This window comes from Epinephelus fuscoguttatus, linkage group LG4 (genome assembly GCF_011397635.1).
Source record: "Epinephelus fuscoguttatus linkage group LG4, E.fuscoguttatus.final_Chr_v1".
Lineage (NCBI taxonomy): Eukaryota > Metazoa > Chordata > Actinopteri > Perciformes > Serranidae > Epinephelus > Epinephelus fuscoguttatus.
In genome coordinates this window covers 24,801,810-24,818,782 of record NC_064755.1, presented here as the reverse complement: position 1 = coordinate 24,818,782, position 16,973 = coordinate 24,801,810, and the positions used below count along the sequence as shown (strand labels likewise).

The 16,973-nt window shown below is 37.0% G+C and overlaps 1 protein-coding gene across 6 annotated transcripts in view; it reads left to right on the top strand.

Moving 5' to 3' along the window:
* The first annotated feature begins 1,817 nt into the window (after positions 1-1,817).
* Positions 1,818-16,973, top strand: part of chd2 (chromodomain helicase DNA binding protein 2) — a 30,771-nt gene continuing 15,615 nt past the window's right edge. Inside the window, exons 1-9 of one of the 6 annotated variants that reach the window (XM_049574737.1) lie at positions 1,823-2,379; positions 3,787-3,851; positions 4,005-4,073; positions 7,539-7,595; positions 9,071-11,039; positions 12,602-12,636; positions 14,647-14,881; positions 16,564-16,650; positions 16,853-16,914. In XM_049574737.1, the coding sequence (XP_049430694.1) occupies positions 16,564-16,650; positions 16,853-16,914 (149 nt within the window). In that variant the 5' untranslated portion in view covers positions 1,823-2,379; positions 3,787-3,851; positions 4,005-4,073; ... (2 more) ...; positions 12,602-12,636; positions 14,647-14,881. Of the gene's footprint in view, positions 2,380-3,786; positions 3,852-4,004; positions 4,074-7,538; positions 7,596-9,070; positions 11,040-12,601; positions 12,637-14,646; positions 14,888-16,563; positions 16,651-16,852; positions 16,915-16,973 lie in introns of all 6 variants that reach the window. The other 5 variants (XM_049574733.1, XM_049574734.1, XM_049574732.1 and 2 more) reach the window with 5 other exon arrangements.

Here is a 16,973-nt window from a genome sequence, read left to right as displayed (position 1 = left end):
GAAATTCAAAGTGAAATGCAGGCTACAGTAAATCCATGTGCCTGACATAATAGAAGCAGTAAGTACACACTACACTGTACAGAATACAGTATGAAATGCACAACAGAGTGTGTTTATGTGTCATAGTCAGCGTTAGTGTTGGAATTTCTAACTTTGATACAACTGAAAAACATCAATATCCAATACCATTTTTGATGTCACATTAAGGGCATACAATTTAAAAGTGTTACTAAAAGATAAATATAACAAGGCTATAATGTGACACTAAATGCTTTTCTATTCCTGGTTAGTGGCAGGGAACAGCAGAAGGACTGTAGTAAACATTACACAATAACAGAGTGAGAAAGCGCAGCTGGTACTAGTGTATTGATACTGTACAGAAAACTTGTATTGAAACCATACATATATTCAGATTCAATATAAATCTATAAATCAGTGTTTTTGACATAAGTGGCACCATACTACTGTTAATATGAAGCCGATATAAAAGCTCTCCCTGCTGATTGTAACTGAAGTCTTAATTTCTATAGACAGAAAAAAGGCAACCTATATGTGACATTAATGGCATGTTTGTTTACGGGGATGACAGCAAAGTCCTAAAATGACTGCACTGTAACAAACATAACAGAAAGAAACTATCTGAAATTATCTAGATTGGGTTTTAGGTTCTTTTTCCTTTTGTCTTGCATGCAGCACCAATAGTAACCACCTACCTAAAGTGAAACCAAACTGGTGCTCTGAAGAGACAGATACTAAGCTTTGTGTTGGGTTATGTTTTACACAATCTGACTGCTGCTACTACAGTGCCAGTTTGAGTACATTTTAAACAGTCTCTAAAAGCACAATTTTAGACTGCATCACCCTTTCAGGCAAAACACCATTTAAATTATTTTTCAGATCTTAACAGGTTTGGTTGGTGTTTAAGCACTTTCCCATTCAAACCAGTCTAACCAGTCAGTCAGCATAGTGTGCAGCTGTGTGCACACTTCACTTGTAATGTCTGGATTTGTAATGCACTTGCAGGGGCTCCTCCTGTTGCTAGGCTGAGGATCTTTTTAAAGAAATCTTCCACTGCAAAGAGCATGCGCCTTCCTGCCGAACACCTCATTGGTCAGCGAAGGGGGTGGAGTAGTGCATACCACAGACTCCATAGACTGTCCAAGAAAGGCTGCACTGAGCCTGAGCAGCCAAAGTTTGCTAAATTTGGTTGGCCCCATTAGAGTTTGTGCAAACTTTTTCAGTTGAAATGAGAGATGTGTTCGGTCTCGTTGAGGTTGTTTGGTTGTCACAGGCAGGGCAGACTTCTGTCAAGCACCTGACACTACATTCATGTGTACTTATTCATAGGAAACTTAATGAAACAGCTCACTAGTGTCATTGTAAGAGTAATTGTTTAGGTATGTAATATACAAATAATAAGATGCATGCCATCTTCAAAATGGAGTTCTGCATAGCCCCAATCACTCCTTCATTATGGTGAGGCAATTAGGTTGCCTACATCTCTGTCAAGAACTAAGCCTGATGTCTGAACTATGTTGTACACCACATACCTTGGAATAAGCATGTCATTGATCATTTATTGGAGGCTCTGCATCTTATATACACTGTTTGTTCTTGAGGAAGAGGCTGAAAGAAGGCCTGTGTTTGTAAAGCAAGAAACAGGTGTTAATACACAGCAAATATGCATACCTGTGTAATGAGGAAAGGGTTCCTATATGGCTTTTGAGAGTCTGAAAGCAGTTATTCTGTGCCTTAATAGACATGTACACCTATCAAATTTACAGTAATATAACCTACAATACAACTTACTATGACGAATTAGGGTCACTGTTTTTACAAAAATATAGCTGGTTTCTTTAAATTCGGTTGAGTTCACATCAGTAGGTCACACAGGTTACTTGTTTACAACAACTGTTGACGTAAACTTACTAACGTCGAGTTCTAGCTTGACTTTATTGGTTTACCGTGGCTAATTCTTCATAACAGGAAAAAACAACGTACAAATTGTTATGTTCACGCCATTAACTGTGTTCACAAAAACGTTTCAAATGTATAGCTGTGAGTTTGGGGTAAAGCAAGAAGAGTTTCGGCGGTTTTTGGGGCTCTGTAGGCTGCTGTAGAGCTAGCTCGACGGGGCTGGAGAGGAAGTGGAGTTTGGCTTACGTTGAGAGCAAAGTGGGCAGAGCCGTTGAAGGATATCAGCTCAGGCAGAGGCAGAGAGGAGGACACACACAACAGAGGAGCAAGGCGTCGACAGCAGAGGAGAGGAGGAAGGGCGGAACGATGCAGCCGAAAGACCCACCAAAACGACGAAAATCGCCCCAAAATGCGACACTGGCCCGGGTAGATGACGGCGGATAGACACGGCCCGTGAAAAGGGTAAGAACTTACAAGTTATCAGACGTTTGTAGCCGTTAAATTCGAATCAGGGGTGTATGGCAATATGGTGGCTAGAACGACAGTTAGACGCAGTGTTGTAAAAATGGCCATGGTGTGTTGTCAGCGAAGAATACTGAAAACGACATAGAGAGTGTAAAGTGCATTTAAATGTGTTTTACTTGATGGAATTTGCATGTTTGCTAGCTCTGTGTTGAGTTAACTTTGTTAATATTTCGACAAGTACATTTGTTCTCGACCTGTTTGGAGTTATTTCAACCTACGCATTTAAAATTTGCTTTGTCCTTGAAAGGGCAAATGCCCTTGTCTGATTTTACTCGACAAAAACACCAAGTAAAAGCAAATGTTTAGTTTTTTAAATGTTGTATACACACTGATAGGCATCAATACAACAGGCTGGAGCATATTTTTGTTTCTTTTAAGTATATTCATTTTTGGAGGTTTTTCATCGAATTGTAAAGCACTAAAATATTTTAAAATTGATCATTTTTCCACATTATCTCAGCACAGAGTGTACTGATGTAGTTACATACAAGATTTAAGCAAGTGTTAGATGCTAAATACTTATTAATTAAAAATAGTTTAAATAAATTGTGACAAGTTGTCAAAATGTTCAAAATATGACTATTACTAACAATTCTTACTTTCTAGACATTATACTTAGACTCTACTTGATTTGTTTGCCAAATAAAGGTCCTGTATGTGATAAAAGCTTAGATATACTTCGAAATACAAAATAGGGTGTTGGCTTTTAACCCTTTCACGCACTGAATGGAGAAGTAATTTAAATATGTACATTAATTTTGTTTTTCCATCTTCATTACACCTGTAAGACATGTAAAGACACATTTTTATGTTAGAAAGCCTCAAGACAGGTATTTGAATTTCAGGAAACTCAAAAATACTATTTTAGAATTAAATAAAGAAATAAATTCCTCCTAATATCACGGTCTCACGGACAGGGTTGTGTGGATTTATCCACACACGAAGGCAAATACTACACATATTAAAACAGATTACACACAGTCTTTTATAACAGTTATATCTTAAGATATATTGCAAAATACAGAAGATATTAGTACTACCCTGCACATAACAAAATGTCTTCTCAAAGCTATTCTTAGTAGGATGTTACAGTCGAAGACTACTTATGTTGCATTTTGAGCCACCAAGACACATAAAGATTTAACATTTTCCTAACTAAAGAAGTTGCGACTTATTTATGTTTTTCCTAATATGTTAATGAGCTCTTAAACATTCTCGCAAAATAATCTTTAAAACATCTTAATACAAATTGCTGTTTAATTTCCGTTTTTTATGCCAATGTAAGTTGCGATTTTGTTAATGGTGACGATAATAATGACCACAATCATGTTTTGTATTTTGCAGGGTTCCCCCGATGTTTCACAAATTGCGTCAACGATGAAACGGGATCATCTGACCCAATCAAAATGGTATGTTTTTTGTTTTTATTTTTTTATTTGGTCCAGCCTTTTAAGTGTTTTCAGACTTCCAAGCTTCATTGTCTTTACTGCTTTATACATGTAGCCAGTAGGGTGTGCTATTGTCACATTTCCTCCCTTAACCTGTCCTTTTCTATTTTAAAGGGGTGACATTTAGCCACCATGGAGTCACAAAATGAAGGATTCGGGTGATTCGCAGAGCAACGTGGACTTGTAAGTATAATTTATTAAGGTAGACTTAATGTGTGCAGAAAATTCCTTGTATGTTATCTTCAAATCAAACTTTCAGTTCTTAACTGATCACTCAAACAACTGAATAAAAAGCGGTGAACAGTGTATTTTTTGCACTTCTATGTGTATGTCATTATTAGGAAATACCGCTCAACATTATGTTTTATGTAGTGAATGTGCGTTTGGGCAGTCTCTTTTGATATACTGAAGGTAGGTCTGCCCCCTAGTGTATGATGTGGGAAGTATGTACATTTAAGTAAAACAGGGAAAATGATCAAACACCTGACTTTGGGATAGCTATTTCATAGTTAGCTTAAAATAATTGTTGAAGTATGTAAATGCAGCTCATATAAACTGTAGTTAAACTCTTTAAGTGGTTTTGACATATTGTACGTATAGAGTTTGACAGTTAAAGACCCCCTTCACTCAATGTTTTTCTCATGTTCATGTCTCCTAAAATGTCTGACCATGACTATACTGAAATGTATCTGTGCAACTTTTGTAACTAGAGAGGTGTTTTCACATTCCTCTACTTCAAACATACAACAGGCAAGCTAGCCGTAGTACGTCACAAAGTTAAACGCCAGTTGCTGTCTAATGTTAAAATGCTAGCAAAGAAACTTGAAATGTCCAGTGCAGAGTAGACTTATTATACATAATACATAAATTTCAGCCTGACATAATACATCTTTTTGCAAACTTTGATTAAACTTCTGGTCTATTATTACATACTGACAACGTGACAATGTGAACACACTGTAACATAGTAGCAGATATCATTGTGTTACACAACCACTAACACTTTGTCAGCCACTACCAGTAACAAGCTCACAAACAAAATAAAAAATGCTAACCACACTGACCATTCTGATAAATCTGCTGGTCGCCAATTCTGGTGCACAACAGACTCATCTGAGCCTTGGTCCAACTGAAGGTCAAAAATGTATTGCTACATCTCTCCAAAGTTTTCTAAAGCTAGCCATGTTGATGCGCACTGCTCTTTCAGCAGTCAACCTAGCGCTAGTCTCCCATAGACAGACCTATCTTCACACTTTGGTTTAGCACTGTGCAAGAACTTTCAAAAGCGAAAGCAAAACCTAGCGCAAGCAGTGCGTGGGCGGGGCAGGAGACCAGATCAAATTTCTCAACGAGAGAGAACAAGTAGATTTGTGTCAGCCTGCCACCCCCGCCCATGTTTTTTTTTTTACAGTTTATGTGGGGCACAAAGAACTTCGGAAGAAGAACAAAATATTAATATACTCATAGCAGAGTATCTTTTTGTACGTAAAACACATCTGGAGGGGAATTTAAAGCATACTACTAAAACCGAATTAAAAACATTGGACGCACCAAGAAGTTGTCTTCAGTATCGGCTTCTTTTGGTGAATTTTTTTGTGTGCGTCTTTTTAAGATTTAGTGCTCATAAAGCTAAACATTGAAACATTCCAGGATCTATTCTATTGTATTAAACATTCAGTTGTTTAAAAACAATGTATAGATTTTTAATATGTTTATGGTGGTCTTTCCACTAGCCAGCTAACCTTTGAAGCACTTAAAATCTTCATAGTTATTCTTTTTGTTAAAACACGTTTCATGTAATTAAAACAACTGACAATCATATTGGACTCATAACTGATTTTTAAAACACTCAAATTTTATAATTCTAACTGGGGCTCCAAAACAAGAAATGAGTTTGATGGGTTTTGCGTTCTCAAAAGATGCGTCTGACTCCAAACACACTTCAGTTCCTGTGGTGTGAAGAAATTTGCCATGCGAACTGTAGGTACAGTCTCATTCATTGCTGCTTTTACCAATTTGCCACTTGAGAGCCTAGGGTGTTGCATCCCCTTTGATGAGTTTTATTTAAATTAAAGAGTTGTTCTGAGACTGCTAGTACAAGTCAGTTGGGCAGAATAATGCTTAACATGACTTGTGCCGGCATGTCAGTCAAACATCACAAATTTTAATTATAGTTTTCGATAATGTGAACTGGTGGCATTTTGCAAGGGTGATCAGAAAATAACTTGGCTGATTTGGCTATCCAGTTGCACTATTGCACTAAAAATCTATTTTAATTATGATCTGTAGAGGGCATCATGACAGCAGTCAAATCAATTTTATTCATATGCATTAAATGTAGATTTAATATTGGGTTCCATGGGGTGCATTTGATCTGCGTTGTTCATTATGTCCTCATACCACAGCATTTGGTTTGACACTTGAAAAAAAATCTCAGACAACCCCAAAAGTTCAGTCAAATTAAAGTATATGTGTCTGCCTTTATTGAAAGCTGGAATGTTAATTGCTGACGTAAGTTTGGCAGTGCAAAAACGATCTCAATCCCAATCTCAAAACACAAGAAATGCTTCACCTTGCGACATAACAACAACAAACTTTATACTTGTGGTTAGACATATACCTATATGGAATCTCTGGAAACATAGCTGTAAACTTTAAATACCAAGGCCACTCGTTGTGATCAATATCTAATGCCGGTAATCTGACCATTTTGCACCTTCAGAGCATAAACACTTATTTACAGCTCAGAATGTCTTAAATTGTATGAAGATGGCTCATTGTATATTTTCCATGGCAAAAAAATTACTAAATATAATCTATATAGCGAGTCTAGAAAAGCAATTTTTGGGGGGGCTGCCCTCCTTACATGTATTTTTTTTTTTTTTTTAATTCTTTACTTCCTCTTTCTAAAGTGAAAGTGATAGCTGTAGAAACTGCCAGGAGTCATAACAACACTAAGCCAAAGAAATCCCCACCAAAATAACATAAGGCAAAACCATACTGTTAGCTACAGGAATAGTTTCAGTAGATGATACGAATTTGGTCACTTTTCTCAAAGTTTTTCAAGAAAGGGTTTGCAGTAAGTTGAAAACTCGGCCAGAGCTGCAAAAGTTTCCTTAGGGCACATAAATGCACCACTCAGCGCAAAAACTATCAACCCCACACAGAGTGACGCATGTTTGGTTCATGTCTGCACCTGCCTTAGTTAAAAATGCAGAATGCTTCACAGACCATGTACTTCAGGCAGTGCTATTTCTGTCACACAAAAAAGGCACAGTGTCTGTACTTGGTAGTCAGTTAGTTGCAAAAATCCTTGAAAGACTAATGGATAAGTTGTAATTACTACTGTAATAAGACACATAAGGAGATGGTCAGATTCCAATAGTGAAGCATTGATATGTAAACCTGTTAGCTGTATTTGGCCTCCCATTCATTGCTAACCCCTACAAGATGTATTAACCAGCAAAAACAGGTGGCTGACAACAGGTTTTGTTTGTAACTATGAAAGGGAAGTCATCTTAAGTCAGTTGTAATTAACATTAGAATTAGAAGACCCAAATGCCAGTCCCATTGAGTGCTCCACTTATCTGTTATACCTGTTTGAAAGTGATGTATGGGTATCATATATGACTCTATCTTTTTCCACAGCAGAGACATGGACTGGTGTGAAGATTTCTGAACTTAGAAGCAAAAGAAGACAGCTCTGTAAGTTTTCCTTGTTTTACTTGAGTATTTATTCACATGCTTACTTAGCTCAGTAATATAATTAATATAATTTTGGCTTTCTATCCTGTTTTAATAGGTTGAGGACAGACTTACTTTAACACACCTTACCCTACATTTATTTGGAATATTTATTGCTACCATTCACTTTATTAGTTGTAAAGGCTAGCAACAGACCTAGATGTTAGCAGGTAGAGTTCACAACAAAGGGTAAGTTTGTAAATGGAACTTTATGGTAGCACATGCGTAATAATTTACATCATGTGACTACTTTTATTATTGATAATGATATAAGGTATTTTTACAGTGGCTGTATGTGGGCATTGGCTGTGTTGCCTCCTATTGGTACTACTCAGAAAAGGCCACATTTCTCCAATATTTACTCTACTCTATTTTTGCCAAAATCGATAGGTTTTGGGTCTTAAACTTGAAAACGTGGCCGATACCATGTCACGGTTTTATTTTACTGCCGTATTTTAACATTTATGGAACTACGAGGGACTTCTTTTTCTGATTTTGAGCCATAGAGATGTGAAAATTGTTAATGTTTGAAGGGTTGCCTTAACAGTATTTGGATGCTATTATGTTGCCCATCTGTTGGTGAATCATGTATATGCTTTGATGACTTGGGTAAACATGTTGTCAATTCAGGCAATGGATCTTTAATTTGCTACAGCATTGTTTGCTCACATGCCAGTGTTTTGTTGTTTTGATCATTATTTGTCAGTGTTGTTGTGTAATTGTTAAGTTTCATGCAAAATGCATGTTGTGAATCAGGCTAGCTTAAGACTCATCTTACCCCTGGTGGTCAGTTGATGAATTATTTGCAAATTGTCACAGCATTTAGTCAACTTGGACTTCAATTTTTGGGATTGCTTCGGATTCTCCAAACAATGTATAATTCACAGCCTTACAAAAATTTGACCCATCACACATCAGTATAGCTTGCTGAAGTTGTCACTTCACAAGTTCGTACAAAGAATTCCTATGTGCAAGATTCTGCCGAATCTTTTTACTTGATTGCACATTCATATCCGTGATGCATTAAAAGTTGTGTTGAATGTCTTACTGGAATTTTAACGCATCGTTTGGCTCTAATGTATCAACAGCATTGATCCCAAAATGAACAAGTTATGAGGCTAGATTACAAACATCCCCCAATCTATAGTTAGTGACCTATACATTATGTTGATATAACGACTTTTTATTACAATTTAGAAGAATAGTAGTGTTGTTTGAAAAATTGAACAACTGTGTACTTCCACAAACTAGCCTAATATTTCAGAATAACATGCACTTGCGTAATACTAGCTAACGCAACTGAAGGCTAGCCAAGTATGTTCAGAAATTATCTAAATTTTAGTCTTGCCTAGCATGCCTTCTTTAACTGCTGGACAGTGAATCATTCCTTATTTCAGTTGCACTGTGGGCTTACAACTTTTCCTTCTTTTTTTAAGACGCCATTCAACCGGATATTGCTGAAGTGGAGACAGCGTTGTTTAACGTGAAGATGGCAAAGTGATTTGGCAGTTAGCCAAATTTTTGCAAGATGAAACCTTTTTCTGACTGGACTTTGGCGTTTGGATTTTTATTTTCTTTTTACGACAGCATGGACACTGGAACACCGTTGCTGGCTGCATAGTGGACTTGTTGAAAAATTACACTGTTGTTTTTGGGAAAACAAAAATCAGCCTTTGTACGTTTGATATTCAAATGTTGTTTTTAAATAAAGTGTATGTCATCGTATTTTTTTTCCTGGCTTTGTTTTATAAGGGAATTAACCTCAGAATCCACAAGAGGATATTTGGCGTAACATTTTGATAACGTTGTCCATTAGCTCGGCTGTTGGGTTTTAATATTTAAGCTAATCCGCAGTACAAATTAATTTGGTTAGCACTGACTTTGTGTCACTACTCATGAGGGTTTGCTAATTAATAAGCTAGCATAAGTGCTTACGATAAGCTTCGTACTGGGTTGATGAATCTCCTAAAGTGTAATAATCTCTTTTTCGAGTGTTATTCTACAAAGAAAATTATAATTTGATTGCTCAGATGAAAGGAAAAGGGGTTAAAAAATGAATCAGTCCTATATGTAAATACTAACTTAATCAATTTAAATAATTGAAGAATACACTTCTATTTGTAAAGTACACTGCAAGTAGTTGAAAAGGGTTATGGTCTGAACAGAAATGGTTTCCAAAGGCTCCCTAAAATGGCCTCTGGTCGTCCCTCTTCCTGTCTGAGCAGGAAATGATGCAATTGGTGCATTAAAAAATTATATATACTTTTCAAAACCTCTCAGCATTCTTACCATTTTATGAAGTGGGATGAAAAGATCTCAAATTCAAGCCTGAGAGTGAAAATTAATGTAAGTTCATATAAAAGTAAATTTTAAACATAACAAAAGGGGTGGGACTTAAACATCACCTGAGTGTGGGGTAAATGGAAATAACGTCAATCAAAGGCAAAGCTTTCAGAGCTAGGAAGGAGCTCTAGATGGCGGCTGAGCCTTGGGAAGGGTGCCATGGGCTTTCGTCAGACCGTTTCTCTCGCCCGTTTTTCGACCGAGACCGCTTGATTTTGAGCGAAATTAAAGTGCGGTGACCGTACGAGCGGTGTTTTAACGGAAATTTAGGCGTTTTGAGTGGTTTTTGGGCTGGTTTTTCGAGCCGCACGAGCCGTCTGTGCTGAGGGAGTGCTTGTCGTTGTTTTCCATACTGGGCTCTGGCAGCCATGGCGCGCCTCCATTTTTAGTGTGCTGCTCGCCTCTGTCGCTCTGAGTCTGACAGCAGATGAAGACTTTAGAGGCCTAAAAGCTTTCCGAAACAAAGCTCTTTTTTGTAATTTATTGTTAAGTTATTATTTTTACAGTTTGTTATTTGTATCCGAGTCGGATAAAACCCTGTGTTTGGAGCGAACGTGAATCTAATAGTTCATTTATAGGTTACCACCTTTTCTTCACATTGAATTGGTCTGTTTACATTGTGTGGTGTATAATATTTTACTTTTCTTGTCCTTAAATCTTATTTTTCTCACCCTTCATGTGATGACGCAGTTAGAATTAATTGCATGCGGCTTGATCCGTGGACTATATTGAAAGACACGTTGGATATTTAACGCATTTGTAGCAGCACCTGTCATTTTTCCCAGCTTTATTTTAATTTAGCGATGTAAATAATGACACCCAAAGCTTTCGTTTTCATGCCTTTTTTCTCAACTCGTGTCGCACCGCCTGGGTTTTAACTGCCACCTGAGCAAAGGCAATCTTGTGGGACTTGTATGATAGTTCATGCTCCTCTAACTTTTTTGACAGTAAATACCAGGACAAAAGAGCATCCTTTTGAAAAGATTTTCAGGATACTACCATGATGAAGAATAAAAGTAAAAAGCAGGAGGATGAAGGATCGACTCAGAGCAATGCATCAAGGTATGCTCCTTATACTTGTTTTTACCTTTTTCATATCTGGTGTGATTGTTTACCCTGTCAAGCATGGTTGATCACCTGTGTATACATTTGCGACGTGGTTTTGATGAAGTGCACCACTGTCATGAATGACCTTGCTATTGTTTAATAGCCACACCCTGATTTTCCTACCATTTCTTTTCACTCAATACTGAGGTTTCAGGGCCTGTGTTAACAGATCATTGCCCACAAGATGTATGTGCTAGACCACAGCAAAACTAATTTGTCCTGTATTGTGTTGCTAATGATTTGTCACAAATGTTTGATGTCCTATCGCCATAATGTAATGACCTTGTCTAACTAGTTGGTACTGCATTGCACCATTTTATCAACGTTGTTGCTTGGTTTTTATTTATTTCAGAAACAATGTACTGCTTTAGCGTTACCCATGCTCAGTAGTATATCCAGCTTTTAATATGGGATATATATAACATAATTTGTTATTAGTTCATTGACCTTAAAGCAGTTTGAATGTGGCTTCAATTTGCATATTTATACCTATCTGTAATCTTTTATCTGGACCTGTACTTCAAGTTTTGACCAAGTTACTGAGTCTTAGGAAATCCAAGTTTGCCTGTGCTTACTTATTTCTGCGCATTCAAGCCATTCATCCCAAATATTTTAATGCCTTGTAAATAATTGTCTTGTTTAATGTAGATTGCAAAACTTAAAACTTCTTAACTCATGTGCATTATGAGGTTATGTCAGTCTTCAAATGCTTATGTAACACAGCCTTTTAACCCAGAACTTTATATTTGTTTTAAGGATAGGTTGATTTCACTTTTGTTTTGGGGGCCCTATTGCAATTGACTGTTGCTAATTTAAATATTTCTGTTGACACATAATGGTTGTTTATCACTAGAATAACTGAATGAGAACTTTCACTTTGCAAGCAAAATATTTTATCCATTGATGATCCCCTTTCACGCAAATTTACTGTCATTTCTAAGTCTCAGATAACTTTAAAAGTCACTTTTTTTGTAATAATATTGGCTAAATAAATATTGATGGTGTCACTCAAAGCACCTGTCTTGAACATGTGTAATGTTTGTGAATGTTACAGGGAAAAAAAACAATGTTCTTTTCTACTTGAATCTGGCTTTTTTGTGTATTTCTTGTCAGGTAGAATATATTGAAAAGCCTGCAGCCAAGAGTCTTGACACTAAAATATATTTTTACAATATTGTCTGCTGTTCTTTTTTTTTTTTTTTTATAAAGATGGTAAATAATTTCAAGTGTGTATCATCCTCAGGTATCTGAAGCCTCAAATATCAAAACGAGTGGAAACACTATTCTATTTTCATCAATAAAGATGCTTTTAAAAACTAACATCAGGTGCATTTGCATGGTGTCAGGACAATGCAGTAATTCAGGAACAGCACAAGTGGCTCACCATTATATTAAATAAATGTTTGTATTTACTGCTTAAATTCTGTGGCCCACCGTAAGTTCATAGTGTTAGATTTGCTGCCTTGTTTTCACAACAGTTAATGCAGCTTGACCACATTAGACTGTTGTGTTTTTAGATAAAGACACAGAGAAGTTTGGATACTAAATGCAGGTAATCACCCTCACAGCATTATACTGACTGTACACTGCAGTAGGTTACATCACACTTGTAGTTTTTCTGTGTGATCTTGTGGCAGCCATTTTAGTATTTTCAGCTATGTGTGAAATAGTCCTCTGCTACTGATGACAGCCTAACTTTTTCCAACCTGATAGATGAGCACTGTGGGCACGCAGAGAAGCAGAAAGAGCAACAAAAAAATCTGGTGACTCAATACAACATTATATCTTTGCTAAGGTAATATATACATGCTCTCCTGAGTCACAAAATGGCCCTTGCTTTGTGTGCCCAGCTTGCTCACTTATCTGTATTAAAACTCAGCACAGAACTACATGGAGGAGGAACAGGAAGAGTTCAGACCTTGGGAAGCCTGCACACTGCGCTGCTATTGGCTATACTTCCACCTAGTAACACAGCGACCAATGATAATTCGAGATTGTGCTCAGGCCCCGCCCACTCTTGACCTCACTTAAAGCAGAAGGAGACATGTACTTCCGAGTTTGATCATTGAACAGACTGAAATGTAGTAAACCAGTCCTAAATTGACACTAAAAAGCAGTTATATTGTAATAATTTAGTTTTAACAAATTGATAAGTCTTCATCTTTAGTATTATTGCCATAGTTTATAGAAATGTCTGAATACAAATAATTTTTGACAGTTTATAACACAAATACTGCTTAAATCATTTGTTCCTAAAACATCCACCTAATAGATGAAGTTACGATGAACCCTGTATACTTATTTAAATCTTTATAAGACACAAAACCATGTATTTTCAAAGCAGTCCATGCAAGGCAGTGAGTCCCATAAACTTTTCTCATTGAGTACAGCGCCCCCATGTGTCCAGACGCGGTACTGCATGTAGAGAAACCCAGACTGAAGAGGTCACTACACAAAGATGTTTTATTCACTCATGACCCCATCATTGTAATATACTGTCATCTCAAAATATTAGCTAAGGTCTGTTGTAGTTATTTTGTACCTAATTTTAACCAATTTAAATTTAACTGCGTCTACATGTGCCCCTTATGATTTATCATTTTGTTTTCAAAGTGGTCACAAAACGTTTGGAGCTCCTTGTGTGCAGTGACAAGGACACCCAAGATGAATCTGAGGGTTCAGAAGTCAATTAATATTTTTTAAAGAAACATTTCTAATAGAAAGAATTGTGTTTAATTTTATTTTCTTGAGAAATATCGAATACTATTAACTCTTCAGACCTCTAAATATCCTTCAAATGAAACAATCTGAGAAGACAAAATGTTATTAAACTGCTTAAACTCATGTTAAACTAAAGCCATAACCTCTGATGAGGGGTCACAAGTACACACTGCTTTAATTTAAGCTAATTTAATCTAAGTCACAAGCTAAGAGAGTTAAGAACCAGTCTCTAATGAAATATAAGATTCTTATTCCTCCACAAAAAGTATCAAGTTCAGTGAGGATATGAGTTGGGCTCATACTGTGTTTACTGATTTATTCATTTATTTTAAAGCTTTGTTCCACTTGGTTATATTACAGCTACATGTATATTTCACAAGTAATTGCAGGTTAGCAGAGAGGAACAATTTTAATACCAAGTACCCATTCAAAGAAATGATGCCTTGTTAAATTACAGTTTAGCTCTTGTTATTTTAGGGGCGAAAGCGCTTCTTAGTCTTTTCAGAATGACTCTAAGAGGATTTGTGTGCCTTAGAGAGAATGAGGTTATTATAAGACTGTTAGCTGAGTAAGGAACACGCTGCATGATGTAATTAGGTTTCTGTTTCCTCTCGGCTGACAGTCACTCATGCCATCAAGCTCTTGCAGTTTCCTCATGTCCTAGTGAGAGTGTGTATACTTTGAGTTTGAATTTTAAGACATTTTTAAGTTGCTGCCTCAACTCTACTCACATTTTGTGCCATGTTGTTGTTGTTGTTGTTGGGTGTACAGAATTATGTTAACAATAGCTCAGCATTTGAGCTGCGAAATCGAAAGAATGAACATGTTTTTGTTCCTGTAGCAATTCAGCCTCAGAGGAATCCAACCGCTCTGCGTCGGAGTCGGGAAGTCAGTCAGAGAGCGAGCATGGCAGTGAGAGGAGGAGATCCCACAACTCTGAATCCAACAGCTCCTCAGAGTCAGAGAGTCACTCAGAGTCAGAGAGCGAGTCTGCCGAGTCCAAATCACAGCAAACCGCGGCAGAAGTGAAAGACAAGCCAGTTAGAAAGAAGGAGCGTCTGGCGGATGTGAAGAAGGTAAAGGTGACTGAACTTTTTGAGAGGTATCAAAATCTTCTGTGGTGACATACTGTTTGTTCAGCAGATTAAGGTTCCAGTCCTCTAATAATGGAGACTGAGTTAACTTTGTTAGTGTAATTAGGATCTTAATGTGATCATGAAAGTTTGGCATGCAGCCCTAGCTGTGTCCCACTTCCATACTACATTCTTATTCTAAGCAGGTTTTGAGTACGTATGTGTGTGAACAATGTAAAAACGCAAAAAAAGTATACTCAAAATAATATAAAAAGTCTAAAATAAAAATGGCAAGACACGAGAAATAGGATTTTATGAATTGTTTTTCAAATTTCAAAATAATTGGAAACATCTATTGGAAACAAAATGATCAAATGCCTCTTGCATTAACATTCATCAGATCCGGTTAGTGGAACCAACAACACGTATATTTCATTTCCAGCTGGGATGCTCAGAGCAGAGGATGCACTGTACCCTGGATGACACAGGGTTTTGTAAATTTAAAGAGAATTGGCCATTGAACCAGGATTTTGTAGCATGGCTGAAAACACTGTAAAAATACAAAAACAGGTCCACACACCAGAAACTACTCCTTTTGGAAAATTTAATTGTATCACCAAATGTGACGTTTCGGGCACCAGCTGGTGTCTGGTGTGTATGGACTTATTTTTGTATTTGTTCTTCTGTCCAATACCCAATATTAATTGTTTTTGGATGTGCGTGCTGTTTTTTTGAGTCTTCATTTTGAAAACAGTGCCTCTGTGTATCTTATGCAAAAAGGTTATCAAACAGTGCGTGATGAGAATCAAGCTGCAGTAAGAAACACAAAATCACCCCCAAAAACTTCCCAACAAAAGGCAGGTTCCTAGTTATGTATATGCATTTCCTGGTTATGTTCTACTCTTGTTTCAGCCACAGGATAAAAAAAAAGGTCATGTTTTATATAACAATAAACATTTTGGCCAAATGGTCCTTAACCCTACACTATTGATGTTGGTTCATGGATTTGTTTTCTTCCATTAGTTATCTAAAAGTGGTCTTAAATTTCATTTCGATTGGCATTAAAAAAGTCTTAAATCTAACTTGCCTTTAGTTGTAGGAACCTTTGGCATTGTATCTTAACAAAAATACATGCTTTGGCCCAACAAAATTGCAGTTTTGATTGACGTCATCAACACATATTCCATAACTACAAACTGTAAAGAATGTTAATTTGATAATACTTGAAGCAAAAACAGTATAGAAGGACAGTTGATACCCAGAAAAAAATAAATTAGCAACTATTTTGACAATCGATTACTAATTTGATTGTCCTTTTTCAAGCAATAATGTCCAAAATCCCTAATTACAGCCGCTAAACATGCAGCTTTTCTCCATTTTATACATTTCTAAACTGAATATTTGGGGGGTTTGGACTGTTGATTAGACAAAGTGACATTTGAAGAAGCCACCCTGGACTCTTGGAAACTGATTTGGGCATTTGTCACCATTAGCTAGTATTTTATAGACTACAATTAATCGTTCAGTTGAGCCAATAATCTGATATTGAAAATAATAATAATAATTCGCAGCCTGATAGTACCTACTTAGAAACTAGAATGCAGTATGGAATTGGGAGGTGTCATGTTTTCATAGCGATGCAGAAAGTAAGCAGCTCTCTTATGGCAGTTTCTCTCTGTTTACAGATGTGGGACGAACATCCAGATGTGTATGGAGTCAGGAGGTCGAATCGCAGCAGACAGGAGCCGGCCCGTTTAAACATCGGAGCTGGGGTGAGCACATGAGAACAAAAGCTTGATATGGACAATGGAACAAAGACAAAAGATACTCATATGCAGCGTGGCCTGCCTCTGCACTGTTATTTCTATTGGTGTCATCGATCCACTTGTGCCACCTAGTGGCTGTTATGAGGAAGTGCTGTTACATCACATGGAAACAAAGCCCTTACTGACATGAGCATCGTTGTGTTCACAGGGCAGCAGCGACTCTGAGAGTGAGAGTCCCAAGAGAAAAACACCCCGAGCTAAGAAAAAAGAGTAAGTGTGAAAACTGTGAGCATTTTTGGTGATTTGTATTATTGTTGTTTTATTATTTT